The sequence below is a fragment of the Heterodontus francisci genome, chromosome 46 (genome assembly GCF_036365525.1).
Source record: "Heterodontus francisci isolate sHetFra1 chromosome 46, sHetFra1.hap1, whole genome shotgun sequence".
In the NCBI taxonomy this organism is placed as follows: domain Eukaryota; kingdom Metazoa; phylum Chordata; class Chondrichthyes; order Heterodontiformes; family Heterodontidae; genus Heterodontus; species Heterodontus francisci.
Window position 1 is genome coordinate 15,999,569 of NC_090416.1, and position 22,644 is coordinate 16,022,212.

The window sequence follows — 22,644 nt, forward strand, 5'->3', positions numbered from 1 at the left end:
TCTGTGTGTGGGTGTGTGTGCGTGCATGGGTGTGTTTGTGCGTGTGTGTGTGTGTGTCTGTGTGTGGGTGTGCATGTGGGTGTGCGTGCATGGGTGTGTTTGTGTGTGGGTGTGTCTGTCTGTGTGTGGGTGTGCGTGCATGGGTGTGTTTGTGTGTGGGTGTGGGTGTGCATGCATGGGTGTGTTTGTGTGTGTGTGGGGGGAGGTTCCGTGTCTCTGCGGGTATGAGTGTGGGTCTCAATAACACACTGGGCAGAATATATTACCCAGCGCGTCACTGGCAAACTCACCTTCTCCCCACCCCTGCTTCATAAATGAATCTTTTGACCGGGCGATGTCATGGACTTGGACAGCCAATCGGAGGCTCAACCTATGACATCATCAACGGACCAGTTCATTGACAGCAGCGGCGGCGGGGGTCAACAGAGGCAAGATTTGAGTTGGTTGCCCGCTCTGGAGGTACTTTGACTGAACCAGATTTTTATTCTCTCTGTACAGGTACGGTTGCTAGGGGTGGTCTCCAAGGGGCAGCCCACTCTGGTTATCATGGAGCTCATGGCTCGAGGAGATCTCAAGAGCTATCTTCGCTCGCTGCGCCTGGGCACTGAGGTACTGGCCCCTTCAAACCTCCAGCAGTATAAATCTGTATCTAGAGGCTAAACCGGCTCTGGTCGTGTGATGGTTATGGGATTGAACAAAGAGATTACGAGTTCAAATCCTACCGGGACACGTTGGGACGACACGTCTTACCACTCTCATTAATTCAGAAGGAAAGACGTGTTCCCTAAGCGTTTTTTCAGCCCATGAAACCCTCCTTTTGAAGTGTCGTCGCTGTTGTAAGGTCGGAAATGCGGCAGCCAATTTGCACACAGCAAGATCCCACAAACAGCGATGTGATAATAACGCAGATCATCTGTTTCTTTTTAGTGATGTTGGTTGAGGGGGTAAATATTGGGCCCCCGGACACCGGGGAGAACTCCCCTCCCCCCCACCCCCTGCTTTTCTTCCAGTAGCGGCCATGGGCTCTTTTACATCCATCTGAGAGGGGCAGACGGGGGCCTCTGTTTAACATCTCATCCGAAAGATAGCACCTCGGACAGTGCGGCGCTCCCTCAGTACTGGCGTGGGGGGAGTGTCAGCCTGGGTGATGGGGCTCATGCCTCTGGAGTGAGGGGCCCCAGCCCAGAAGCTCCTGACTCAGAGGCGAGGGAGTGACCCCGCTGAACAACAGCTGGCACTGTCAGGGCTGACGCCAGACAAAAACTGTGGTTAAGTGCCCAGCTGGTTTTCTCGTCCCCACACCAACGTAGCTGACTCGAAACTGCCGCCTGAAGAGGCCAAGGAAGGCACTCGTTGGTAAGGCAATCAATACCCGGGACAATAATGTCTCCCCATCTGAACAGAGTAACTGGAGAATTGCTCACCCCCTGCAGAGGGGCACATTATAACTAAAGCCAGGAGCCAACTATCCAGAGCTGAATGAGGCCACAGGTACAGTGTTGTAGGTACTCTCGGAGATAAATGATCGGGGAAATAAACAGCCTGGATTCAGCTGGATCGTACTATGAATGGGAAGGTTACCATTATAGAGGGAACCTGAGACGGTGGGATGCAGTCAGAAAAGTTGCGAAGGGTAAGGGTCAATCTGATATAGGGCTTCGAGACTCGGAAGGATCAGAGTCAGGTAAGTACTCGGTGAATCATTCCCTTCTACCCATTGTGTGTAACGTACATGTACAGGAGCTGACACTGAGACACACACACACACACACACACACACACACACACACAGACACGGGCCGTTCAGTCCCAGGTGAGAGTAAATTGCGGTGTGCAGTCTGAGAGTTGCCTGGAGGGCTGACACGAATCCCGGTTTCTCACTCCTGTCAGAATGACCAAGGCCTTCCGCCGCCCACCCTGAAGGACACGATGCAGATGGCGGGTGAGATTGCTGACGGCATGGCCTACCTCAACGCCAAGAAGTTCGTGCACCGCGATCTGGCAGCAAGGAACTGCATGGTGTCGGAGGATCTCACCGTCAAAATCGGAGGTGGGTCTTTCACTCTGACTGCCGGGTGTTTCTCGGGCTTCCTCAGTGACGAGTCCAAGTTTAGAACGAACAGGGAAAGACTGAACAGGCCGAGGGGTGGACTGATAGAGGTCTTTAACATTGTGAAAGGGTTTCGATAGGGCCGACGTAGAGAAGATGTTTCCGCTTGTGGGGGGAGACCGGAACTAGGGGGCCATCAATATAAGACAGTCATTAATAAATCCAATGGGGAATTCAGGAGAAACCTCTTCACCCAGAGAGTGGTGAGAATGTGGAACTCGCTACCACAGGGAGTGGTTGAGGGGGAATAGCAGAGATACATTTAAGGGGAAGCTGGATAAACCCATGAGGGAGAAAGGAATAGAAGGATATGGTGATTGGGTGAGATGAAGAGGGGGATGGGAGGAGGCTCGTGTGGAGCAGAAACACCAGCACAGAGCAGATGGGCCGAATGGCCTGTTTCTGTGCTGTACATTATAGGTTGTTGACTAAAATCCACATTCGATCTCTACCAATTAGACTACAACAAACCCAGGATGTGAGGTGATGAAAACCTCCAGTCGTTGACTGCTTTGAGAACCAGAGGTCCAAAGTCACGTGTTCCTCCCAAACAACCACTTGCATTTATGTAGCGCCTTTAACACGGAAAACGTCCCCGAGGTGCTTCACAGGAGCATTACCAAACAAAATGTATCACCAAGCCGCACAAGGAGATATCAGGGTACAGTTAACCAAAGAGGTCGGCTTTAATGAGTGTTTTAAGGAGGAGAGAGAGAGAGAGAGAGAGGCGGAGAGGTTTAGGGAGGGAATTCCAGAGCTTAGGGCCCCCAGGCAGCTGAAGGCACGGCCGCCAATGGTGGAGCGATGGGAATCGGGGCCATGGGCGAGAGGCCGGAATTGGAGGAGCGCAGAGATCTCAGAGGTTTGTAGGGGCTGGAGGAGGTTATAGAGATAGGGAGGGGGTTGAGGAATCCACAGAGGGGATTTGAACACAAAGCCTGCTGCACTTGCCATACCTTACTCACAATTAGAATGACTGTTGTGTAAAGGCTGGAGTTGACCTCAGTGCCTCAGGATTAGGGAAGAGGGGGATGGAGGGAACCAGCCAGACTTCCTGCTCTTGACCACTGTCCAGTGATCCCTGTTCGGAAGGGCGACGGAGCACAGATGTACGAGGAGGACAGCATTGGGTTTGGCCAACACTCACTGCATGGCATCGTATGATCATATGTGACGGATGGTCGCTTGGGTGAGGTACCAGTGGTGAGCATGAAATCCAGAATGCAGTGAGTTGGCACCTTCAGGGGAGCTGGGAGCAGAAACTCGGAGAACACACGAATGCCCAGATCATCTGTTTTTTAGTGATGTTGGTTGAGAGATAGATATTGACCCCAGGGACACAGGGAAACCACCCCCCCCCACACCCCAACTCTTCTTCCAGTAGTGGCCGGGGGATCTATTACATCCACTTGAGAGGGGCAGGTGGGACCTCAATTTAATGTGTCATAGAATGACGGCACCTCCGACAGTGCGGCACTCCCTCAGAACTGACCCTCCGACAGTGTGGCACTCCCTCAGAATTGACCCTCCGACAGTGCAGCACTCCCTCAGTACTGACCCTCTGACAGTGCAGCACTCCCTCAGTACTGACCCTCCGACAGTGCTGCACTCCCTCAGTACTGGCACTGGGAGCGCCAGCCTAGATTTTGTGCTGAAGTCTCTGGAGTGGGTCTTGAAGCTTCTGAGTCTGAGGTGAGAGAGCTACCCACCAGGTAAAAGCTAGCATGCAACCAGACTGCCTGTCTCACTGTCCGCAATCCCTTGCAGATTTTGGAATGACCAGAGATATTTACGAGACGGATTATTATCGGAAGGGAGGGAAAGGTCTGCTACCAGTGCGCTGGATGTCTCCAGAGTCACTGAAGGATGGGATCTTCAGTCCACACACTGATGTTTGGTAATACCTTCAATTGTTGTTCATCATCACGATAATATTTGGCACAAGGTATGAGCTGCTGTATCTCTTGCAGTTTTATACTTAAAATTAGTGATTCCAAATATATTTTCACATTTAATGTCCAGACAAACTGGAAGGGGCACTGACCCCTTCCGATACACTGAGAGTTTATCAGCAATCACTCACTGCTCTCAAACATGCAATCCCAGTGGACCAAACCCCTTCCCCTTCACTCCCATTGTACGCAATCCCAGTGGATCAAACCCCTTCCCCTTCACTCCCACTGTACGCAATCCCAGTGGACCAAACCCCTTCCCATTCACTCCCGTTGTACGCAATCCCAGTGGACCAAACCCCTTCCCCTTCGCTCCCACTGTACGCAATCCCAGTGGACCAAACCCCTTCCCCTTCGCTCCCACTGTACGCAATCCCAGTGGACCAAACCCCTTCCCCTTCGCTCCCACTGTACGCAATCCCAGTGGACCAAACCCCTTCCCCTTCACTCCCGTTGTATGCAATCCCAGTGGACCAAACCCCTTCCCCTTCACTCCCGTTGTACGCAATCCCAGTGGACCAAACCCCTTCCCCTTCACTCCCGTTGTATGCAATCCCAGTGGACCAAACCCCTTCCCCTTCACTCCCGTTGTACGCAATCCCAGTGGACCAAACCCCTTCCCCTTCACTCCCGTTGTACGCAATCCCAGTGGACCAAACCCCTTCTCCTTCACTCCCACTGTACGCAATCCCAGTGGAGCCAATCAGACTGATGTTGGTCCAGCCAGAGATTTGCACTCTATTGTTTGCAGAGTTGGCACCCTGACCCTTGTTACTGAAGTGGGAAGAAGGAGTTTTGAGACACTCTTCCCAGTCACACTAACTCTGATTTGCTGCTTTTTCAGGTCTTTCGGAGTGGTCCTGTGGGAAATTGCCACACTGGCTGAGCAACCGTACCAAGGAATGTCCAACGAGCAGGTCCTGCGTTTTATCATGAACAACGGGATCTTGGAGAAGCCGCTGAACTGTCCCAAAAAACTGTAAGATCCCTGTCTGTGTCTGTCCAGAAGCCTTGACTCCTTCCTTTTGGGAAGAATGATCTTGATCAACCTTTCCTCCTCCCTGTCGCTCTGCCACTTATTCAACCTCATTCTTTATACAGCGTCCAAACTGCGGGACTCCCTCCACAGCCAGTCTCCAAACTGTGGGATTACCCCCTTCCCTCCCTCAGTCTCCAAACTGTGGGATTACCCCCTTCCCTCCCTCAGTCTCCAAACTGCGAGATTACCCACTTCCCGCCCTCAGTCTCCAAACTGCGAGATTACCCCCTTCCCTCCCTCAGTCTCAAAACTGTGGGACTCCCCCCTTCCCTCCCTCAGTCTCCAAACTGTGGGATTACCCCCTCCCCTCCCTCAGTCTCCAAACTGCGGGACTCCCCCCTTCCCTCCCTCAGTCTCCAAACTGTGGGATTACCCCCTCCCCTCCCTCAGTCTCCAAACTGCGGGACTCCCCCCTTCCCTCCCTCAGTCTCCAAACTGTGGGATTACCCCCTTCCCTCCCTCAGTCTCCAAACTGCGAGATTACCCACTTCCCTCCCTCAGTCTCCAAACTGCGGGACTCCCCCCTTCCCTCCCTCAGTCTCCAAACTGTGGGATTACCCCCTCCCCTCCCTCAGTCTCCAAACTGCGGGACTCCCCCCTTCCCTCCCTCAGTCTCCAAACTGTGGGATTACCCCCTTCCCTCCCTCAGTCTCCAAACTGCGAGATTACCCACTTCCCGCCCTCAGTCTCCAAACTGTGGGATTACCCCCTTCCCTCCCTCAGTCTCCAAACTGTGGGATTACCCCCTTCCCTCCCTCAGTCTCCAAACTGCGGGACTACCCCCTTCCCTCCCTCAGTCTCCAAACTGCGGGACTACCCCCTTCCCTCCCTCAGTCTCCAAACTGCGGGACTACCCCCTTCCCTCCCTCAGTCTCCAAACTGTGGGATTACCCCCTTCCCTCCCTCAGTCTCCAAACTGTGGGACTACCCCCTTCCCTCCCTCAGTCTCCAAACTGTGGGATTACCCCCTTCCCTCCCTCAGTCTCCAAACTGCGGGATTTCCCCCTTCCCTCCCTCAGTCTCCAAACTGTAGGACTACCCCCTTCCCTCCCTCAGTCTCCAAACTGTGGGACTACCCCCTTCCCTCCCTCAGTCTCCAAACTGCGGGACTACCCCCTTCCCTCCCTCAGTCTCCAAACTGCGGGACTACCCCCTTCCCTCCCTCAGTCTCCAAACTGTGGGATTACCCCCTTCCCTCCCTCAGTCTCCAAACTGTGGGATTACCCCCTTCCCTCCCTCAGTCTCCAAACTGTGGGACTACCCCCTTCCCTCCCTCAGTCTCCAAACTGCGGGATTACCCCCTTCCCTCCCTCAGTCTCCAAACTGTGGGATTACCCCCTTCCCTCCCTCAGTCTCCAAACTGTGGGATTACCCCCTTCCCTCCCTCAGTCTCCAAACTGTGGGACTACCCCCTTCCCTCCCTCAGTCTCCAAACTGTGGGATTACCCCCTTCCCTCCCTCAGTCTCCAAACTGTGGGATTACCCCCTTCCCTCCCTCAGTCTCCAAACTGTGGGATTACCCCCTTCCCTCCCTCAGTCTCCAAACTGTGGGATTACCCCCTTCCCTCCCTCAGTCTCCAAACTGTGGGACTACCCCCTTCCCTCCCTCAGTCTCCAAACTGTGGAATTACCCCCTTCCCTCCCTCAGTCTCCAAACTGTGGGACTACCCCCTTCCCTCCCTCAGTCTCCAAACTGCGGGACTACCCCCTTCCCTCCCTCAGATTCCAAACTGTGGGATTACCCCCTTCCCTCCCTCAGTCTCCAAACTGTGGGACTACCCCCTTCCCTCCCTCAGTCTCCAAACTGTGGAATTACCCCCTTCCCTCCCTCAGTCTCCAAACTGCGGGACTACCCCCTTCCCTCCCTCAGTCTCCAAACTGTGGGACTACCCCCTTCCCTCCCTCAGTCTCCAAACTGTGGGACTACCCCCTTCCCTCCCTCAGTCTCCAAACTGTGGGACTACCCCCTTCCCTCCCTCAGTCTCCAAACTGCGGGATTACCCCCTTCCCTCCCTCAGTCTCCAAACTGTGGAATTACCCCCTTCCCTCCCTCAGTCTCCAAACTGTGGAATAACCCCCTTCCCTCCCTCAGTCTCCAAACTGCGGGACTACCCCCTTCCCTCCCTCAGTCTCCAAACTGTGGGATTACCCCCTTCCCTCCCTCAGTCTCCAAACAGTGGAATTACCCCCTTCCCTCCCTCAGTCTCCAAACTGTGGGACTACCCCCTTCCCTCCCTCAGTCTCCAAACTGTGGAATTTCCCCCTTCCCTCCCTCAGTCTCCAAACTGTGCGACTACCCCCTTCCCTCCCTCAGTCTCCAAACTGCGGGACTCCCTCCACAGCCAGTCTCCAAACTGTGGGACTACCCCCTTCCCTCCCTCAGTCTCCAAACTGTGGGACTACCCCCTTCCCTCCCTCAGTCTCCAAACTGTGGGATTACCCCCTTCCCTCCCTCAGTCTCCAAACTGTGGGATTACCCCCTTCCCTCCCTCAGTCTCCAAACTGTGGGACTACCCCCTTCCCTCCCTCAGTCTCCAAACTGTGGGACTACCCCCTTCCCTCCCTCAGTCTCCAAACTGTGGGACTACCCCCTTCCCTCCCTCAGCGTCCAAACTGTGGGACTACCCCCTTCCCTCCCTCAGTCTCCAAACTGCGGGACTCCCACCACAGCCAGTCTCCAAACTGTGGGATTACCCCCTTCCCTCCCTCAGTCTCCAAACTGTGGGATTACCCCCTTCCCTCCCTCAGTCTCCAAACTGTGGGACTACCCCCTTCCCTCCCTCAGGCTCCAAACTGTGGGACTACCCCCTTCCCTCCCTCAGTCTCCAAACTGCGGGACTCCCTCCACAGCCAGTCTCCAAACTGTGGGACTACCCCCTTCCCTCCCTCTGTCTCCAAACTGTGGGACAACTCCCTTCCCTCCCTCAGTCTCCAAACTGTGGGATTACCCCCTTCCCTCCCTCAGTCTCCAAACTGTGGGACTACCCCCTTCCCTCCCTCAGTCTCCAAACTGTGGGACTACCCCCTTCCCTCCCTCAGTCTCCAAACTGTGGGACTACCCCCTTTCCTCCCTCAGTCTCCAAACTGTGGGACTACCCCCTTTCCTCCCTCAGTCTCCAAACTGTGGGATTACCCCCTTCCCTCCCTCAGTCTCCAAACTGTGGGACTACCCCCTTCCCTAACCCAGTCTCCAAACTGTGGGACTACCCCCTTCCCTCCCTCAGTCTCCAAACTGTGGGACTACCCCCTTCCCTCCCTCAGTCTCCAAACTGTGGGACTACCCCCTTCCCTCCCTCAGTCTCCAAACTGTGGGACTACCCCCTTCCCTCCCCCAGTCTCCAAACTGTGGGATTACCCCCTTCCCTCCCTCTGTGTCCAAACTGTGGGATTACCCCCTTCCCTCCCTCAGTCTCCAAACTGTGGGATTACCCCCTTCCCTCCCTCAGTCTCCAAACTGTGGGACTACCCCCTTCCCTCCCTCAGTCTCCAAACTGTGGGACTACCCCCTTCCCTCCCCCAGTCTCCAAACTGTGGGATTACCCCCTTCCCTCCCTCTGTGTCCAAACTGTGGGATTACCCCCTTCCCTCCCTCAGTCTCCAAACTGTGGGATTACCCCCTTCCCTCCCTCAGTCTCCAAACTGTGGGACTACCCCCTTCCATCCCTCAGTGTCCAAACTGTGGGACTACCCCCTTCCCTCCCTCAGTCTCCAAACTGTGGGATTACCCCCCTTCCCTCCCTCAGTCTCCAAACTGTGGGATTACCCCCCTTCCCTCCCTCAGTCTCCAAACTGTGGGACTACCCCCTTCCCTCCCTCAGTCTCCAAACTGTGGGATTACCCCCCTTCCCTCCCTCAGTCTCCAAACTGTGGGACTACCCCCTTCCCTCCCTCAGTGTCCAAACTGTGGGATTATCCCCCTCCCTCCCTCCCTCAGTCTCCAAACTGTGTGATTACCCCCCTCCCTCCCTCAGTCTCCAAACTGTGGGATTACCCCCTTCCCTCCCTCAGTGTCCAATCTGTGGGACTACCCCCTTCCCTCCCTCAGTCTTCAAACTGTGGGATTACCCCCTTCCCTCCCTCAGTCTCCAAACTGTGGGATTACCCCCTTCCCTCCACAGCCAGTCTCCAAATGGTGAGATTACCCCCCTCCCTCCCTCAGTCTCCAAACTGTGGGACTACCCCCTGACCTCGCTCAGTCTCCAAACTGTGGGACTACCCCCTTCCCTCCCTCAGTGTCCAAACTGTGGGACTACCCCCTTCCCTCCCTCAGTGTCCAAACTGTGGGATTATCCCCCTCCCTCCCTCCCTCAGTCTCCAAACTGTGTGATTACCCCCCTCCCTCCCTCAGTCTCCAAACTGTGGGATTACCCCCTTCCCTCCCTCAGTGTCCAATCTGTGGGACTACCCCCTTCCCTCCCTCAGTCTTCAAACTGTGGGATTACCCCCTTCCCTCCCTCAGTCTCCAAACTGTGGGATTACCCCCTTCCCTCCACAGCCAGTCTCCAAATGGTGAGATTACCCCCCTCCCTCCCTCAGTCTCCAAACTGTGGGACTACCCCCTGACCTCGCTCAGTCTCCAAACTGTGGGACTACCCCCTTCCCTCCCTCAGTGTCCAAACTGTGGGACTACCCCCTTCCCTCCCCCAGTCTCCAAACTGTGGGATTACCCCCTTCCCTCCCTCTGTGTCCAAACTGTGGGATTACCCCCTTCCCTCCCTCAGTCTCCAAACTGTGGGACTACCCCCTTCCCTCCCTAAGTCTCCAAACTGTGGGATTACCCCCTTCCCTCCCTCAGTCTCCAAACTGTGGGACTACCCCCTTCCATCCCTCAGTGTCCAAACTGTGGGACTACCCCCTTCCCTCCCTCAGTCTCCAAACTGTGGGACTACCCCCTTCCCTCCCTCAGTCTCCAAACTGTGGGATTACCTCCCTTCCCTCCCTCAGTCTCCAAACTGTGGGACTACCCCCTTCCCTCCCTCAGTCTCCAAACCGTGGGATTACCCCCCTTCCCTCCCTCAGTCTCCATTCTGTGGGACTACCCCCTTCCCTCCCTCAGTGTCGAAACTGTGGGATTATCCCCCTCCCTCCCTCCCTCAGTCTCCAAACTGTGTGATTACCCCCCTCCCTCCCTCAGTCTCCAAACTGTGGGATTACCCCCTTCCCTCCCTCAGTGTCCAATCTGTGGGACTACCCTCTTCCCTCCCTCAGTCTTCAAACTGTGGGATTACCCCCTTCCCTCCCTCAGTCTCCAAACTGTGGGATTACCCCCTTCCCTCCACAGCCAGTCTCCAAATTGTGGGATTACCCCCCTCCCTCCCTCAGTCTCCAAACTGTGGGACTACCCCCTTCCCTCCCTCAGTCTCCAAACTGTGGAATTACCCCCTTCCCTCCCTCAGTCTCCAAACTGCGGGACTACCCCCTTCCCTCCCTCAGTCTCCAAACTGTGGGACTACCCCCTTCCCTCCCTCAGTCTCCAAACTGTGGGACTACCCCCTTCCCTCCCTCAGTCTCCAAACTGCGGGATTACCCCCTTCCCTCCCTCAGTCACCAAACTGCGGAATTACCCCCTTCCCTCCCTCAGTCTCCAAACTGTGGAATAACCCCCTTCCCTCCCTCAGTCTCCAAACTGCGGGACTACCCCCTTCCCTCCCTCAGTCTCCAAACTGCGGGATTACCCCCTTCCCTCCCTCAGTCTCCAAACTGTGGGACTGCCCCCTTCCCTCCCTCAGTCTCCAAACAGTGGAATTACCCCCTTCCCTCCCTCAGTCTCCAAACTGCGGGACTACCCCCTTCCCTCCCTCAGCATCCAAACTGCGGGATTACCCCCTTCCCTCCCTCAGTCTCCAAACTGTGGAATTACCCCCTTCCCTCCCTCAGTCTCCAAACTGTGGGACTACCCCCTTCCCTCCCTCAGTCTCCAAACTGTGGAATTTCCTCCTTCCCTCCCTCAGTCTCCAAACTGTGCGACTACCCCCTTCCCTCCCTCAGTCTCCAAACTGCGGGACTCCCTCCACAGCCAGTCTCCAAACTGTGGGACTACCCCCTTCCCTCCCTCAGTCTCCAAACTGTGGGATTACCCCCTTCCCTCCCTCAGTCTCCAAACTGTGGGACTACCCCCTTCCCTCCCTCAGTCTCCAAACTGTGGGACTACCCCCTTCCCTCCTTCAGTCTCCAAACTGTGGGACTACCCCCTTCCCTCCCTCAGCGTCCAAACTGAGGGACTACCCCCTTCCCTCCCTCTGTCTCCAAACTGCGGGACTCCCACCACAGCCAGTCTCCAAACTGTGGGATTACCCCCTTCCCTCCCTCAGTCTCCAAACTGTGGGATTACCCCCTTCCCTCCCTCAGTCTCCAAACTGTGGGATTACCCCCTTCCCTCCCTCAGTCTCCAAACTGTGGGACTACCCCCTTCCCTCCCTCAGTCTCCAAACTGTGCGACTACCCCCTTCCCTCCCTCAGTCTTCAAACTGTGGGACTACCCTCTTCCCTCCCTCAGTCTCCAAACTGCGGGACTCCCTCCACAGCCAGTCTCCAAACTGTGGGACTACCCCCTTTCCTCCCTCAGTCTCCAAACTGTGGGATTAGCCCCTTCCCTCCCTCAGTCTCCAAACTGTGGGATTACCCTCTTCCCTCCCTCAGTCTCCAAACTGTGGGATTACCCCCTTCCCTCCCTCAGTGTCCAAACTGTGGGACTACCCCCTTCCCTCCCTCAGTCTCCAAACTGTGGGACTACCCCCTTCCCTCCCTCAGTCTCCAAACTGTGGGATTACCCCCTTCCCTCCCTCAGTCTCCAAACTGTGGGACTACCCCCTTTCCTCCCTCAGTCTCCAAACTGTGGGACTACCCCCTTTCCTCCCTCAGTCTCCAAACTGTTGGACTACCCCCTTCCCTCCCTCAGTCTCCAAACTGTGGGACTACCCCCTTCCCTCCCTCAGTCTCCAAACTGTGGGACTACCCCCTTCCCTCCCTCAGTCTCCAAACTGTGGGACTACCCCCTTCCCTCCCTCAGTCTCCAAACTGTGGGATTACCCCCTTCCCTCCCTCTGTGTCCAAACTGTGGGATTACCCCCTTCCCTCCCTCATTCTCCAAACTGTGGGACTACCCCCTTCCATCCATCAGTGTCCAAACTGTGGGACTACCCCATTCCCTCCCTCAGTCTCCAAACTGTGGGATTACCCCCCCTTCCCTCCCTCAGTGTCCAAACTGTGGGATTATCCCCCTCCCTCCCTCCCTCAGTCTCCAAACTGTGTGATTACCCCCCTCCCTCCCTCAGTCTCCAAACTGTGGGATTACCCCCTTCCCTCCCTCAGTGTCCAATCTGTGGGACTACCCCCTTCCCTCCCTCAGTCTTCAAACTGTGGGATTACCCCCTTCCCTCCCTCAGTCTCCAAACTGTGGGATTACCCCCTTCCCTCCACAGCCAGTCTCCAAATTGTGGGATTACCCCCCTCCCTCCCTCAGTCTCCAAACTGTGGGACTACCCCCTGCCCTCGCTCAGTCTCCAAACTGTGGGACTACCCCCTTCCCTCCCTCAGTCTCCAAACTGTGGGACTACCCCCTTCCCTCCCTCAGTGTCCAAACTGTGGGATTACCCCCTTCCCTCCCTCAGTCTCCAAACTGTGGGATTACCCCCTTCCCTCCCTCATTCTCCAAACTGTGGGACTACCCCCTTCCCTCCCTCAGACTCCAAACTGTGGGACTACCCCCTTCCCTCCCTCAGTCTCCAAACTGTGGGACTACCCCCTTCCCTCCCTCAGTCTCCAAACTGTGGGACTACCCCCTTCCCTCCCTCAGTCTCCAAACTGTGGGACTACCCCCTTCCCTCCCTCAGTCTCCAAACTGTGGGACTACCCCCTTCCCTCCCTCAGTCTCCAAACTGTGGGATTACCCCCTTCCCTCCCTCAATCTCCAAACTGTGGAATTACCCCCTTCCCTCCCTCAGTCTCCAAACTGTGGGACTACCCCCTTCCCTCCCTCAGTCTCCAAACTGTGGAATTTCCCCCTTCCCTCCCTCAGTCTCCAAACTGTGCGACTACCCCCTTCCCTCCCTCAGTCTCCAAACTGCGGGACTCCCTCCACAGCCAGTCTCCAAACTGTGGGACTACCCCCTTCCCTCCCTCAGTCTCCAAACTGTGGGATTATCCCCCTCCCTCCCTCCCTCAGTCTCCAAACTGTGTGATTACCCCCCTCCCTCCCTCAGTCTCCAAACTGTGGGATTACCCCCTTCCCTCCCTCAGTGTCCAATCTGTGGGACTACCCCCTTCCCTCCCTCAGTCTTCAAACTGTGGGATTACCCCCTTCCCTCCCTCAGTGTCCAATCTGTGGGACTACCCCCTTCCCTCCTTCAGTCTCCAAACTGCGGGACTACCCCCTTCCCTCCCTCAGTCTTCAAACTGTGGGATTACCCCCTTCCCTCCCTCAGTCTCCAAACTGTGGGATTACCCCCTTCCCTCCACAGCCAGTCTCCAAATTGTGGGATTACCCCCCTCCCTCCCTCAGTCTCCAAACTGTGGGATTACCCCCTTCCCTCCCTCAGTGTCCAATCTGTGGGACTACCCCCTTCCCTCCCTCAGTCTTCAAACTGTGGGATTACCCCCTTCCCTCCCTCAGTCTCCAAACTGTGGGATTACCCCCTTCCCTCCACAGCCAGTCTCCAAATTGTGGGATTACCCCCCTCCCTCCCTCAGTCTCCAAACTGTGGGACTACCCCCTTCCCTCCCTCAGTGTCCAAACTGTGGGATTACCCCCTTCCCTCCCTCAGTCTCCAAACTGTGGGACTACACCCTTCCCTCCCTCAGTGTCCAAACTGTGGGATTACCCCCTTCCCTCCCTCATTCTCCAAACTGTGGGACTACCCCCTTCCCTCCCTCAGACTCCAAACTGTGGGACTACCCCCTTCCCTCCCTCAGTCTCCAAACTGTGGGACTACCCCCTTCCCTCCCTCAGTCTCCAAACTGTGGGACTACCCCCTTCCCTCCCTCAGTCTCCAAACTGTGGGACTACCCCCTTCCCTCCCTCAGTCTCCAAACTGTGGGATTACCCCCTTCCCTCCCTCATTCTCCAAACTGTGGGACTACCCCCTTCCCTCCCTCAGTCTCCAAACTGTGGGACTACCCCCTTCCCTCCCTCAGTGTCCAAACTGTGGGATTACCCCCTTCCTTCCCTCAGTCTCCAAACTGTGGGATTACCCCCTTCCTTCCCTCAGTCTCCAAACTGTGGGATTACCCCCTTCCCTCCCTCAGTCTCCAAACTGTGGAACCACCCCCCCCTCCCCTGCTCTCCCCTCAAACTCAGACTTGCCTTTCTCTGAGCTCAGTTTCAGCAGCTCCCTTCTGTTTCTTTGATTCCATCTTCTCTCCTAATCTCCCAACGTTGCCGCTGCCTCATGCTGTGAGCTTTGGGCCTTCAGTTAGGCTTCCCACCATATTGTTCCTGTACCTTGGGCGCTGCAAACGTATAGAGAAATAAGATATCACAGGATGCATTGCCTTTGGCTTCCCCAGCCAGCTGGCACTGTGCGTTTCTGGCCTATTCCATCATTGTGGAATTTCAGCTGAATCTGATCCTGCCTTCACCCAAATTTCCAAACGTACAATTCCAGCGGGAGTGATTAGAAATCACTCAGGAGACAAAGTGTTTGATGTGGACAGTGTAGAGGAGGCTTTACTCTGTATGTAACCCCCGTTTTTTTTTTTTCTTTATTTTATGTCGAGGGGGCCTTTATTCCTCAGGCCCCCTTTATACATTTTTTATGTCGAGGGGGCCTTTGTTCCTCAGGCCCCCTTTATATACACACTTATATTTTTAAAATAACTTTATTAAAACCAGATTAATAAACAAAAAAAAACTCAAATTAAAAGGCCATTCTCGGCGTCGACGATGCACTCCAGTCCCTGCGGTGCCCACCGGTCGCGGAAGGCCTCAAGCGTACCGGCGGACACCGCATGCTCCTTTTCCAGGGACACCCGGGCGCGAACGTAACCGCGGAAGAGGGGCAGGCAATCGGGGAGGACGGAACCCCCGACGGCCCGCAACCTGGACCTGTGAATTGCCACCTTGGCCAGGCCCAGGAGCAGACCGACGAGGAGATCCTCCTCCCGGCCCAAGCCCCTCCGCACCGGGTGCCCAAAGATCAGGAGCGTGGGACTGAAGTGCAGCCAGAATTTGAGGAGCAGCCCCTTCAGATACTCAAATAGGGGCTGCAACCTCGCACACTCCGTATAAATGTGGAACACGGACTCGTCCAGGCCGCAGAAAGTACAGGTGGCCTGGGAGTCCGTGAACCTACTTAAAAGCCTATTGCACGGGACTGCTCTGTGCAGCACCCTCCACCCCAGGTCCCCGATGTAAAGGGGGAAGACTCCCGCGTAGAGAGACCTCCATCGGGGTTTCCCCTCGCCGCCAGATGGCAACGCGGACTGCCAGGGCGTGTCCGGCCGGCTGACGAGGGCGAGGAAGTGGAGAGTGTGCAGGAGCAGCCCGTACAGGAAACCCCTCCGCGCCGATTGGAATGGCACGGAGGGCATTTCCGAGAGGCGGCTCGGGTTGTGCGGGACCGGCTCCCGAGGAGGGTTTCGGGGCCTGGGTCCGATGAGCAGTTCCGGCCGAGCGGGGGTCAGCTCGGCCGGGGTCGCTCCGCACTCCCGAGCCCCCTCGCCACCCGCAGTGAGGGGCGTCCCGGGAGTTTCGGCTACTCCTCCGCCAGCCGGACCGTCCCCGGAGTCGGCCACCCGGACAGCCTAGGCGCTCTCCTCCGCCGGCGGGGGAGCGCCCTGACTGGAGGCGACCATGTACCAGACTCGGAATAGATCCCGGTAAAAGACAGGCAACTCCCTCAGAGAGGCGCGGCTAACGGACTCCACCGGGAGCTGCGTGTCGTCTTGAAGGCAGTGACACTGGCGGAAAAAATACGTCGCCAGCGCACACCATCTGGGAGGACGCTCGACGTACAGGTATCTCTGCAGGGTCCGAAGGCGGAGAGTCGCAGCCTGGGTGCGGACGCACACCAGCGACTGACCGCCCTCCTCGATCGGGAGACTCAGGACCGCGGCAGAGACCCAGTGTTTCCTCTTGCCCCAGAAGAAATCGACGAGTTTCTTCTGGATCTTGGTGGCAAATACAGGAGGCGGGGCCAAAGTGACCAACCGGTACCACAGCATGGAGGCCACCAGTTGGTTTATGACCAACGCTCGGCCCCTGTAGGAAAGCACTCGGAGCAGTCCTGTCCAGCGCCCCAGCCGAGCGGTGACTTTCGCCTCCAACTCCTGCCAGTTTGCCGGCCAGGCTTCCTCAGCGGGGCTAAGGTGGACTCCCAGATAGAGGAGGTGCGTGGTGCTCCACGCAAAAGGTGTCATCTCCTCCGGCAGGGAGTCCACCCGCCACTGACCAACCAGGAGTCCGGAACATTTCTCCCAATTGATCCTCGCGGAGGACGCGGCAGAAAAGGTCTGCTGGCAGTCGCGCATCCTCCGCAAGTCAACGGGATCTGTGATTGCGAGGAGCACGTCGTCGGCGTAAGCCGAGAGGACGACCCGCATGGCCGGCTCGCGCAGAGCCAATCCCGTCAACCTCCTGCGAAGCAGGCACAGGAAGGGCTCCACGCAGATGGTATACAATTGGCCGGACATGGGGCACCCCTGACGCACTCCTCTCCCAAATCGAAGGGGCGCCGTCAAGGACCCGTTAACTTTGACTAGACACTCTGCGGCGGCGTATAAAAGTCGGACCCGGGCCACGAAATGCGGCCCGAGTCCGAAAGCGCACAGAGTCCCGAAAAGGTAATCGTGATCCACCCTGTCGAACGCCTTCTCCTGATCGAGGGAGAGAAAGGCGACCGACTGACCAGTCCTCTGGGAAAGATGGATCAGGTCCCGGACCAGGTGGATGTTGTCCTGGATGTACTGGCCCGGGACCGTGTAGGACTGGTCGGGGTGGATCATGTGGGCCAGCACGGAGCCCAGGCGGGTAGACATAGCCCGGGCAAAGATCTTATAATCCGTGCTGAGGAGGGAGACCGGACGCCAGTTTTTAAGCAGGCGGAGATCGCCCCTCTTCGGCAGCAGGACGATGACCGCCCTGCGCCACGAGAGGGGCATCTCCCCGGTCGCCAGGCTTTCCCCCAGGACCCGCGCGTAATCGTCCCCCAGGACGTCCCAGAACGCCTTGAGGAACTCCACGGTCAACCCATCCAGCCCTGGGGATTTGCCCCTCGAGAGCTGGTGGAGGGCGCCAGTCAGCTCCGCCAACGTGAGCGGAGCCTCCAATCCTTCGGCGCCCTCCGGGCTGACCTGCGGCAGGTCCTCCCACAAAACTCTGCGCGCATCCTCGCTGGACGGATCCGGAGAGAACAACGCACTGTAATACGTCCGGACCAGGAGGCCCATTCCCTCCGGATCCGTGATGGAGGATCCGTCGTCGGCCAGCAGCTCGACGAGCTGCTTACGGACCCCCCGCCATTTTTCCAGCGAGTAGAAGAAGGGTGAGGCGCGGTCCAAATCTTCCAGGATCTGGATCCGCGACCTCACGTACGCGCCTCGGGACCCTATGAGCTGCAGGTTCCTCAGCGCGCCCTTCTTCTCTTTGTACGCCTGCCACAGGGCCGGGTCCGCGACGGCATGACCGAGGCGGGATTCCAAGTCGAGCACCTCCCTCTCAAGGCGCCCGATCTCGGCTTCCCGCCTCTTGGTCGACCCCTTCGCGTACTCCTGACAGAAGACGCGGATGTGAGTCTTGCCCACATCCCACCATAGCCTCAAGGAGGGGAAGCCCCCCTGCTTCCTTCTCCAGTCGGCCCAGAATCGACAGAACGAGTCCCGAAATCGCACGTCCTCCAGCAGCCGGTTGTTAAAGTGCCAGTACGCGGACCCCGCCCGCGTGCGGAGCGGAGTGAACTCCGCCCACACCAGGCGGTGGTCCGAGCACGGCACCAGCCGCATGGAGGCCGCCGAAACGCGTGAGACGTACGCCTGCGAAATGTAGAGGCGGTCGATTCGCGACCCCCCTCCTCCAGACCTCCACGTGAAGGCGCTGGAGTCGGGATGGAGATTCCGCCAGACGTCCACCAAGTTAAGGGAGCTGATCAGTCCCCTCAACTTCTCCACCGACGCTTGGCCGCGCTGGGGACCGGAGCGATCCCCCACCTCGAGGGTGCAGTTAAAATCCCCCCCGAGGATGATGCACTCGCCGCTATCGATGGAGCTCAAGAGAGCGGACACTTCTTCAAAGAAGCGCGCTTGCAAAGCGCCGGGCCTGGGCGCGTACACGTTCACAAAGTGGAGCGGCACGCAACCCAGGCGAACGGCGAGGTGGAGCAAGCGGCCCGGCACTAGCTCCTTGACCCCCAAGATCTCCAGCTGAAAAGTCGGGGCCAACAAGATAGCCACCCCACTAGAAATAGGGGTGAGGTGACTCATGTAGACCCCACCCTGCCACTCCAGGAGCCAGGTGGCTTCGTCTCCCGGAACGGTGTGGGTTTCCTGCAGAAAGCTCACCGCGTATCTCCCTTCCCTAAGGACTGAGAGATTGTGAAATCTGCGGTGAGCCCCTCTGCTGCCGTTGATGTTGAGGCTGGCTATGGTTATCTTCATGTCAAAGGTACTTAAAACCCGTCACCAACAGCTCACTGTGAGGAGGGAGTGGAAGTGCACCTGGCCCTCCACTCCCCCAGCAACCCATTGAGGAACACATTAAAACGGCGCCTCTCAACCAGTTTCACGTCCGCGCGCTTGCCCGCTATCTTAAGGGCGGCACGGACGGACTGGATGATCAGCGCCAGATTCGACCAACGGTCGAGGGCCAGCTGAACTTTATTGCGGCAACCTCTGCAAGCCGCGAGGAAATCCCGGAGTTCCGCCGTGGGGATGAGAGGAGATTCGGTGGGAGGCACGAGGGACTCCACCACCTCACTGGCGATGGAATCAAGATCATCCTCCGTGCCCCGCACCGAATCCCCATCCTCCTCCGGGTCGTCACCGCCAGCGGCCGACACATCCACCACACACTGTGGGGCGGACGTCCCGGCCGCGCCAGCTGGTCCCGCCTCCGTCACGATCCCACCCCCAGGATCGATGGCGGAGGAGTCCTCTCTGGGTTCTATTGTGAAACTGGAGCCTGTAGGCACCAGCGGTTCAGGACCCCCCTCCACCTCCATCCCCAGGCCAATGACTGGTCCAGGGGAGACAGAAGTTCCGGACTCCGGGAAACCAGCCGGAGCCGAGACTGGAGGCGGCGAGAGGAGGCCATCTCCCGCTCCGCCAGCACCCACAGGCCCAGCAGATGGGGCAGCATTCTCAGTTATAACTGGGTCGGGTGTCTCCTGGTTGGTGGTGGACTCCGGCTGGGAGGCCCGACCCTCTGGGGCCTCGCCCTCCCCTTCATTCAGGGCACCCGACCCAGTAGCAGTGGCGGAATGGGCGGTTTCCCCAGGCTCCCCCACCACAAGCAGGGCCCCACTTACTCCTTCAGGAGGGGCCTCATGTACCGGGGCCATCCCCTCCCCTCTATCCTGAGGAATAGAGTGCTCCTGCCCGGACTTTGCAGCCTTGGTGGTGGCGGTAGGGGGAACCTGAGGACCAGAAACAGGAGGCAGCTCCCCTCCAACAGATGGGCCCTGCACCTCAGGGCCCTGTGTTATTTCTGTGGAGGGGTGCCTTCTCCTCTTTTTCGCACTTGGGCGCGGAGACTCAGAGACCTCCATGTCATCAGAGGCCTCCGCCTCCGCACCCTTTTTTCCCTTTTTAGTCACCCTGGGCCTGAGCCCAGCCCTGGGACAGGTGGATTCCATGGGAATGGGCTTTGGGCTGAGCTCAGGCTCGGGTTGTGTCAAAGTGTCCAGGGGACGCGCCTCATGATGTTTCTTTTTTCCCCGCGTCTTCCTTCTGCTCGGACGGACGCTCCCCTCCCCACCAGAGGCTGTGAAAACCACAGCCTCCGGAACCGACTGAGCGGTGTCTGTTGGATCTGCGGGGGGAGTGGGAGGAGGTGCTGTGGAACCACTCTGGGCCGCCGAGGTGGAGCTGGCGGCCGGGAGGTTGGGGCAGTTCTTACGAACATGCCCCACCCCCTTGCAGACGTGGCACCGCGCTCCATCCGAAGTCCAGAAGACGCGGTAGGCCGTCCCCTGAAACTCTATACTGAAGTGGCCCTCCAAGACCTCCTCCCGCGCCAGCTGCATGAATAGCTGGCGGCGGAAGGAGTAGACATGTCGGAGGCTGTGCTCCCGAAGACCAAGCGGGACTGGGGTGATCCCTGACCTCACCTCCTCCAGATGGTGTAGATGGGGGAGGAGGAGCTCATCAGGAATGAAGGGTGGGACGTTCGACAAGGTTACCCGATGTGCAGTGGCCCCCAGAGGGTCCACTGGCAGGAAAATCCCACCCACTGTGAGCCCCGTACTTAGGGCGAGGGACACAGCCCGCTCGGTCTTCAGGAAGAACACAGCCTTCCCATACATCTTTGAGGCTGCAACAATGGCCGAGGGGCCGACAACCACGGCCATTGCCTTAACACAAGCCTCAATAGTCATATTAGGATGGGTGTAACTCTTCACCCCATGCTTTGATGTTAAGATTTTAAATGGTGACGGGGCCACAGGAGCAGCTGTCGCAGCTGCTGCAGCATAGGAGGGCCCCGCCACCGGAGAGGACTGAGAAGTCATGGGGTGGAAGAGTTACAGGCACTTTGCTGAGAGAAAAAAAAGAAAAGAGCAAATACAATAAATCAAAAATGTAACACTTAAAGGATGTAGCACAGGGGAAGAGGCTGAGGGAGAGGAAGGCCAAGAGGAATCAGTCTTTGTTAGTATTGCACAAGTCTTGTAGCTGGTCTTCCAGTTGGGAGGGTGGGGTGGGGTGATGTCTTCACCTGGGTCAGCTGTAAGCTGCCCAGGCACACGCCTCACTCGATGTTCAGATAAAAGTGTCTTCACCTGGGCAGCTCCAGCTGTCCCAGGCTTAATAGTTGGGGTGGGGAGGGAGCTCCCTATCCAAAGATGTTAAACACAGGAGCTCCCTATTGAACAATACAGCCCCACCCAAGGTCTTCAGGTCTCTTCTTTCCCCACCCCCAACAATCAATGAAAAAGACTTTCAGTACCAAGCAAACTCACAAAAAGAGCTTCCAGTTCTTCCAGTTCACTGCCTTCCTTCCCTTGTTGAAAATGTGGAAAAAACCCTTCTTTCAGTCTCTCCCTCTTGCAGCAGTCACACAGCCTGCAGCCTCCAACCTCTGCACACAGCCACAGTCAGCTGCACCTCGTTGATGCACTCAGGCTCCCAAATCAGAGAGCAGCCAATCCCCCGTGCTGTATCTGCCCTGGGAGTGTTTGATGGGGACAGTGTAGAGGGAGCTTTACTCTGTATCTAACCCCCGTGCTGTACCTGTCCTGGGAGTGTTTGATGGGGACAGTGTAGAGGGAGCTTTACTCTGTATCTAACCCCGTTTTTTTTTTTTTTGCAGTCCTCGTATTTTATTCAGAACAGAAAACCTGCAGCTCCACTGGACCATAGGCCTGGCCCCCTGTAATACATTAAACTGTAGCTCGAGTCTGGTTTTTCACAAAACCACAGTCACGAGCTTCCACCTTTCTCGGCACCGAAACCACAAAGTGTGATCATGTGCTATTTCGCACTCAGAATCCCATCGGTGCAGGTGCCTAGCAGCCCAGCCAGGGGTCGTGACGGTTCTTCCTCATCAGGAAAGCCAGCTTCCTGGCCATCTCCATGTTGTAGATGCGCCGGCAATTCTCGTAGTTCTCGCGGATGCGTTTCCTTCACGGCTTCTCGTAGTAGCGCCTGCGTTTTGCCTCATCGATAATCCCATCTGTGGTCAGGATCCGGGTCAGGGTCCGGTAGGCCGCCTCCACTTCGCTGCCCCGAACCATCACCGTCCGCGACACGAAGCGAGCGTGAGCCGCCATTCCCGGCGCCGACAGACGGTGGGGGAAGTATCTAACCCCGTGCTGTACCTGTCCTGGGAGTGTTTGATGGGGACAGTGTAGAGGGAGCTTTACTCTGTATCTAACCCCGTGCTGTACCTGTCCTGGGAGTGTTTGATGGGGACAGTGTAGAGGGAGCTTTACTCTGTATCTAACCTCCGTGCTGTAACTGTCCTGGGAGTGTTTGATGTGGACAGTGTCGAGGGAGCTTTACTCTGTATCTACCCCTGTGCTGTACCTGTCCTGGGAGTGTTTGATGTGGACAGTGTAGAGGGAGCTTTACTCTGTATCTAACCCCGTTTTTTTTTCTGTATCTAACCCCCGTACTGTACCTGTCCTGGGAGTGTATGACAGTGGATTATTTTGCCTTACTGCAGACACGATTTGATGCAGCTTTGCTGGCATCAGAACCCAAAGTCTCGACCAACCTTCATGCAAATCCTTGAGCAGCTGACCGATGCAGTACGGCCCAGCTTCCGTGAAGTCTCTTTCTTCTACAGCCAGGAGGCGCAGCTACGGGAATCGGGGGCGTGTGGGAGCCCGGGCGCTCCGCTGGACACCGGATCCTCTCCCGCCACTGGCCACCGGACACTGCGTAGCTGGCCGAAG

General features: G+C 57.1%; 1 protein-coding gene and 1 pseudogene across 1 annotated transcript in view; one reads left to right on the top strand and one right to left on the bottom strand.

Annotated features, from left to right (window-relative positions):
* LOC137356807 (insulin-like growth factor 1 receptor) overlaps positions 1–4,011 on the top strand; it is a 63,560-nt gene extending 59,549 nt beyond the window's left edge. The window contains exons 16-18 of the mRNA XM_068022597.1: positions 499–609; positions 1,891–2,050; positions 3,878–4,011. Of these exons, the coding sequence (XP_067878698.1) occupies positions 499–609; positions 1,891–2,050; positions 3,878–4,011 (405 nt within the window). The remainder of the gene's footprint in view (positions 1–498; positions 610–1,890; positions 2,051–3,877) is intronic.
* Positions 4,012–21,605: 17,594 nt separating this feature from the next.
* On the bottom strand, positions 21,606–22,040 carry LOC137356808 (small ribosomal subunit protein bS21m pseudogene; annotated as a pseudogene).
* Between the last annotated feature and the right edge of the window lie 604 nt (positions 22,041–22,644).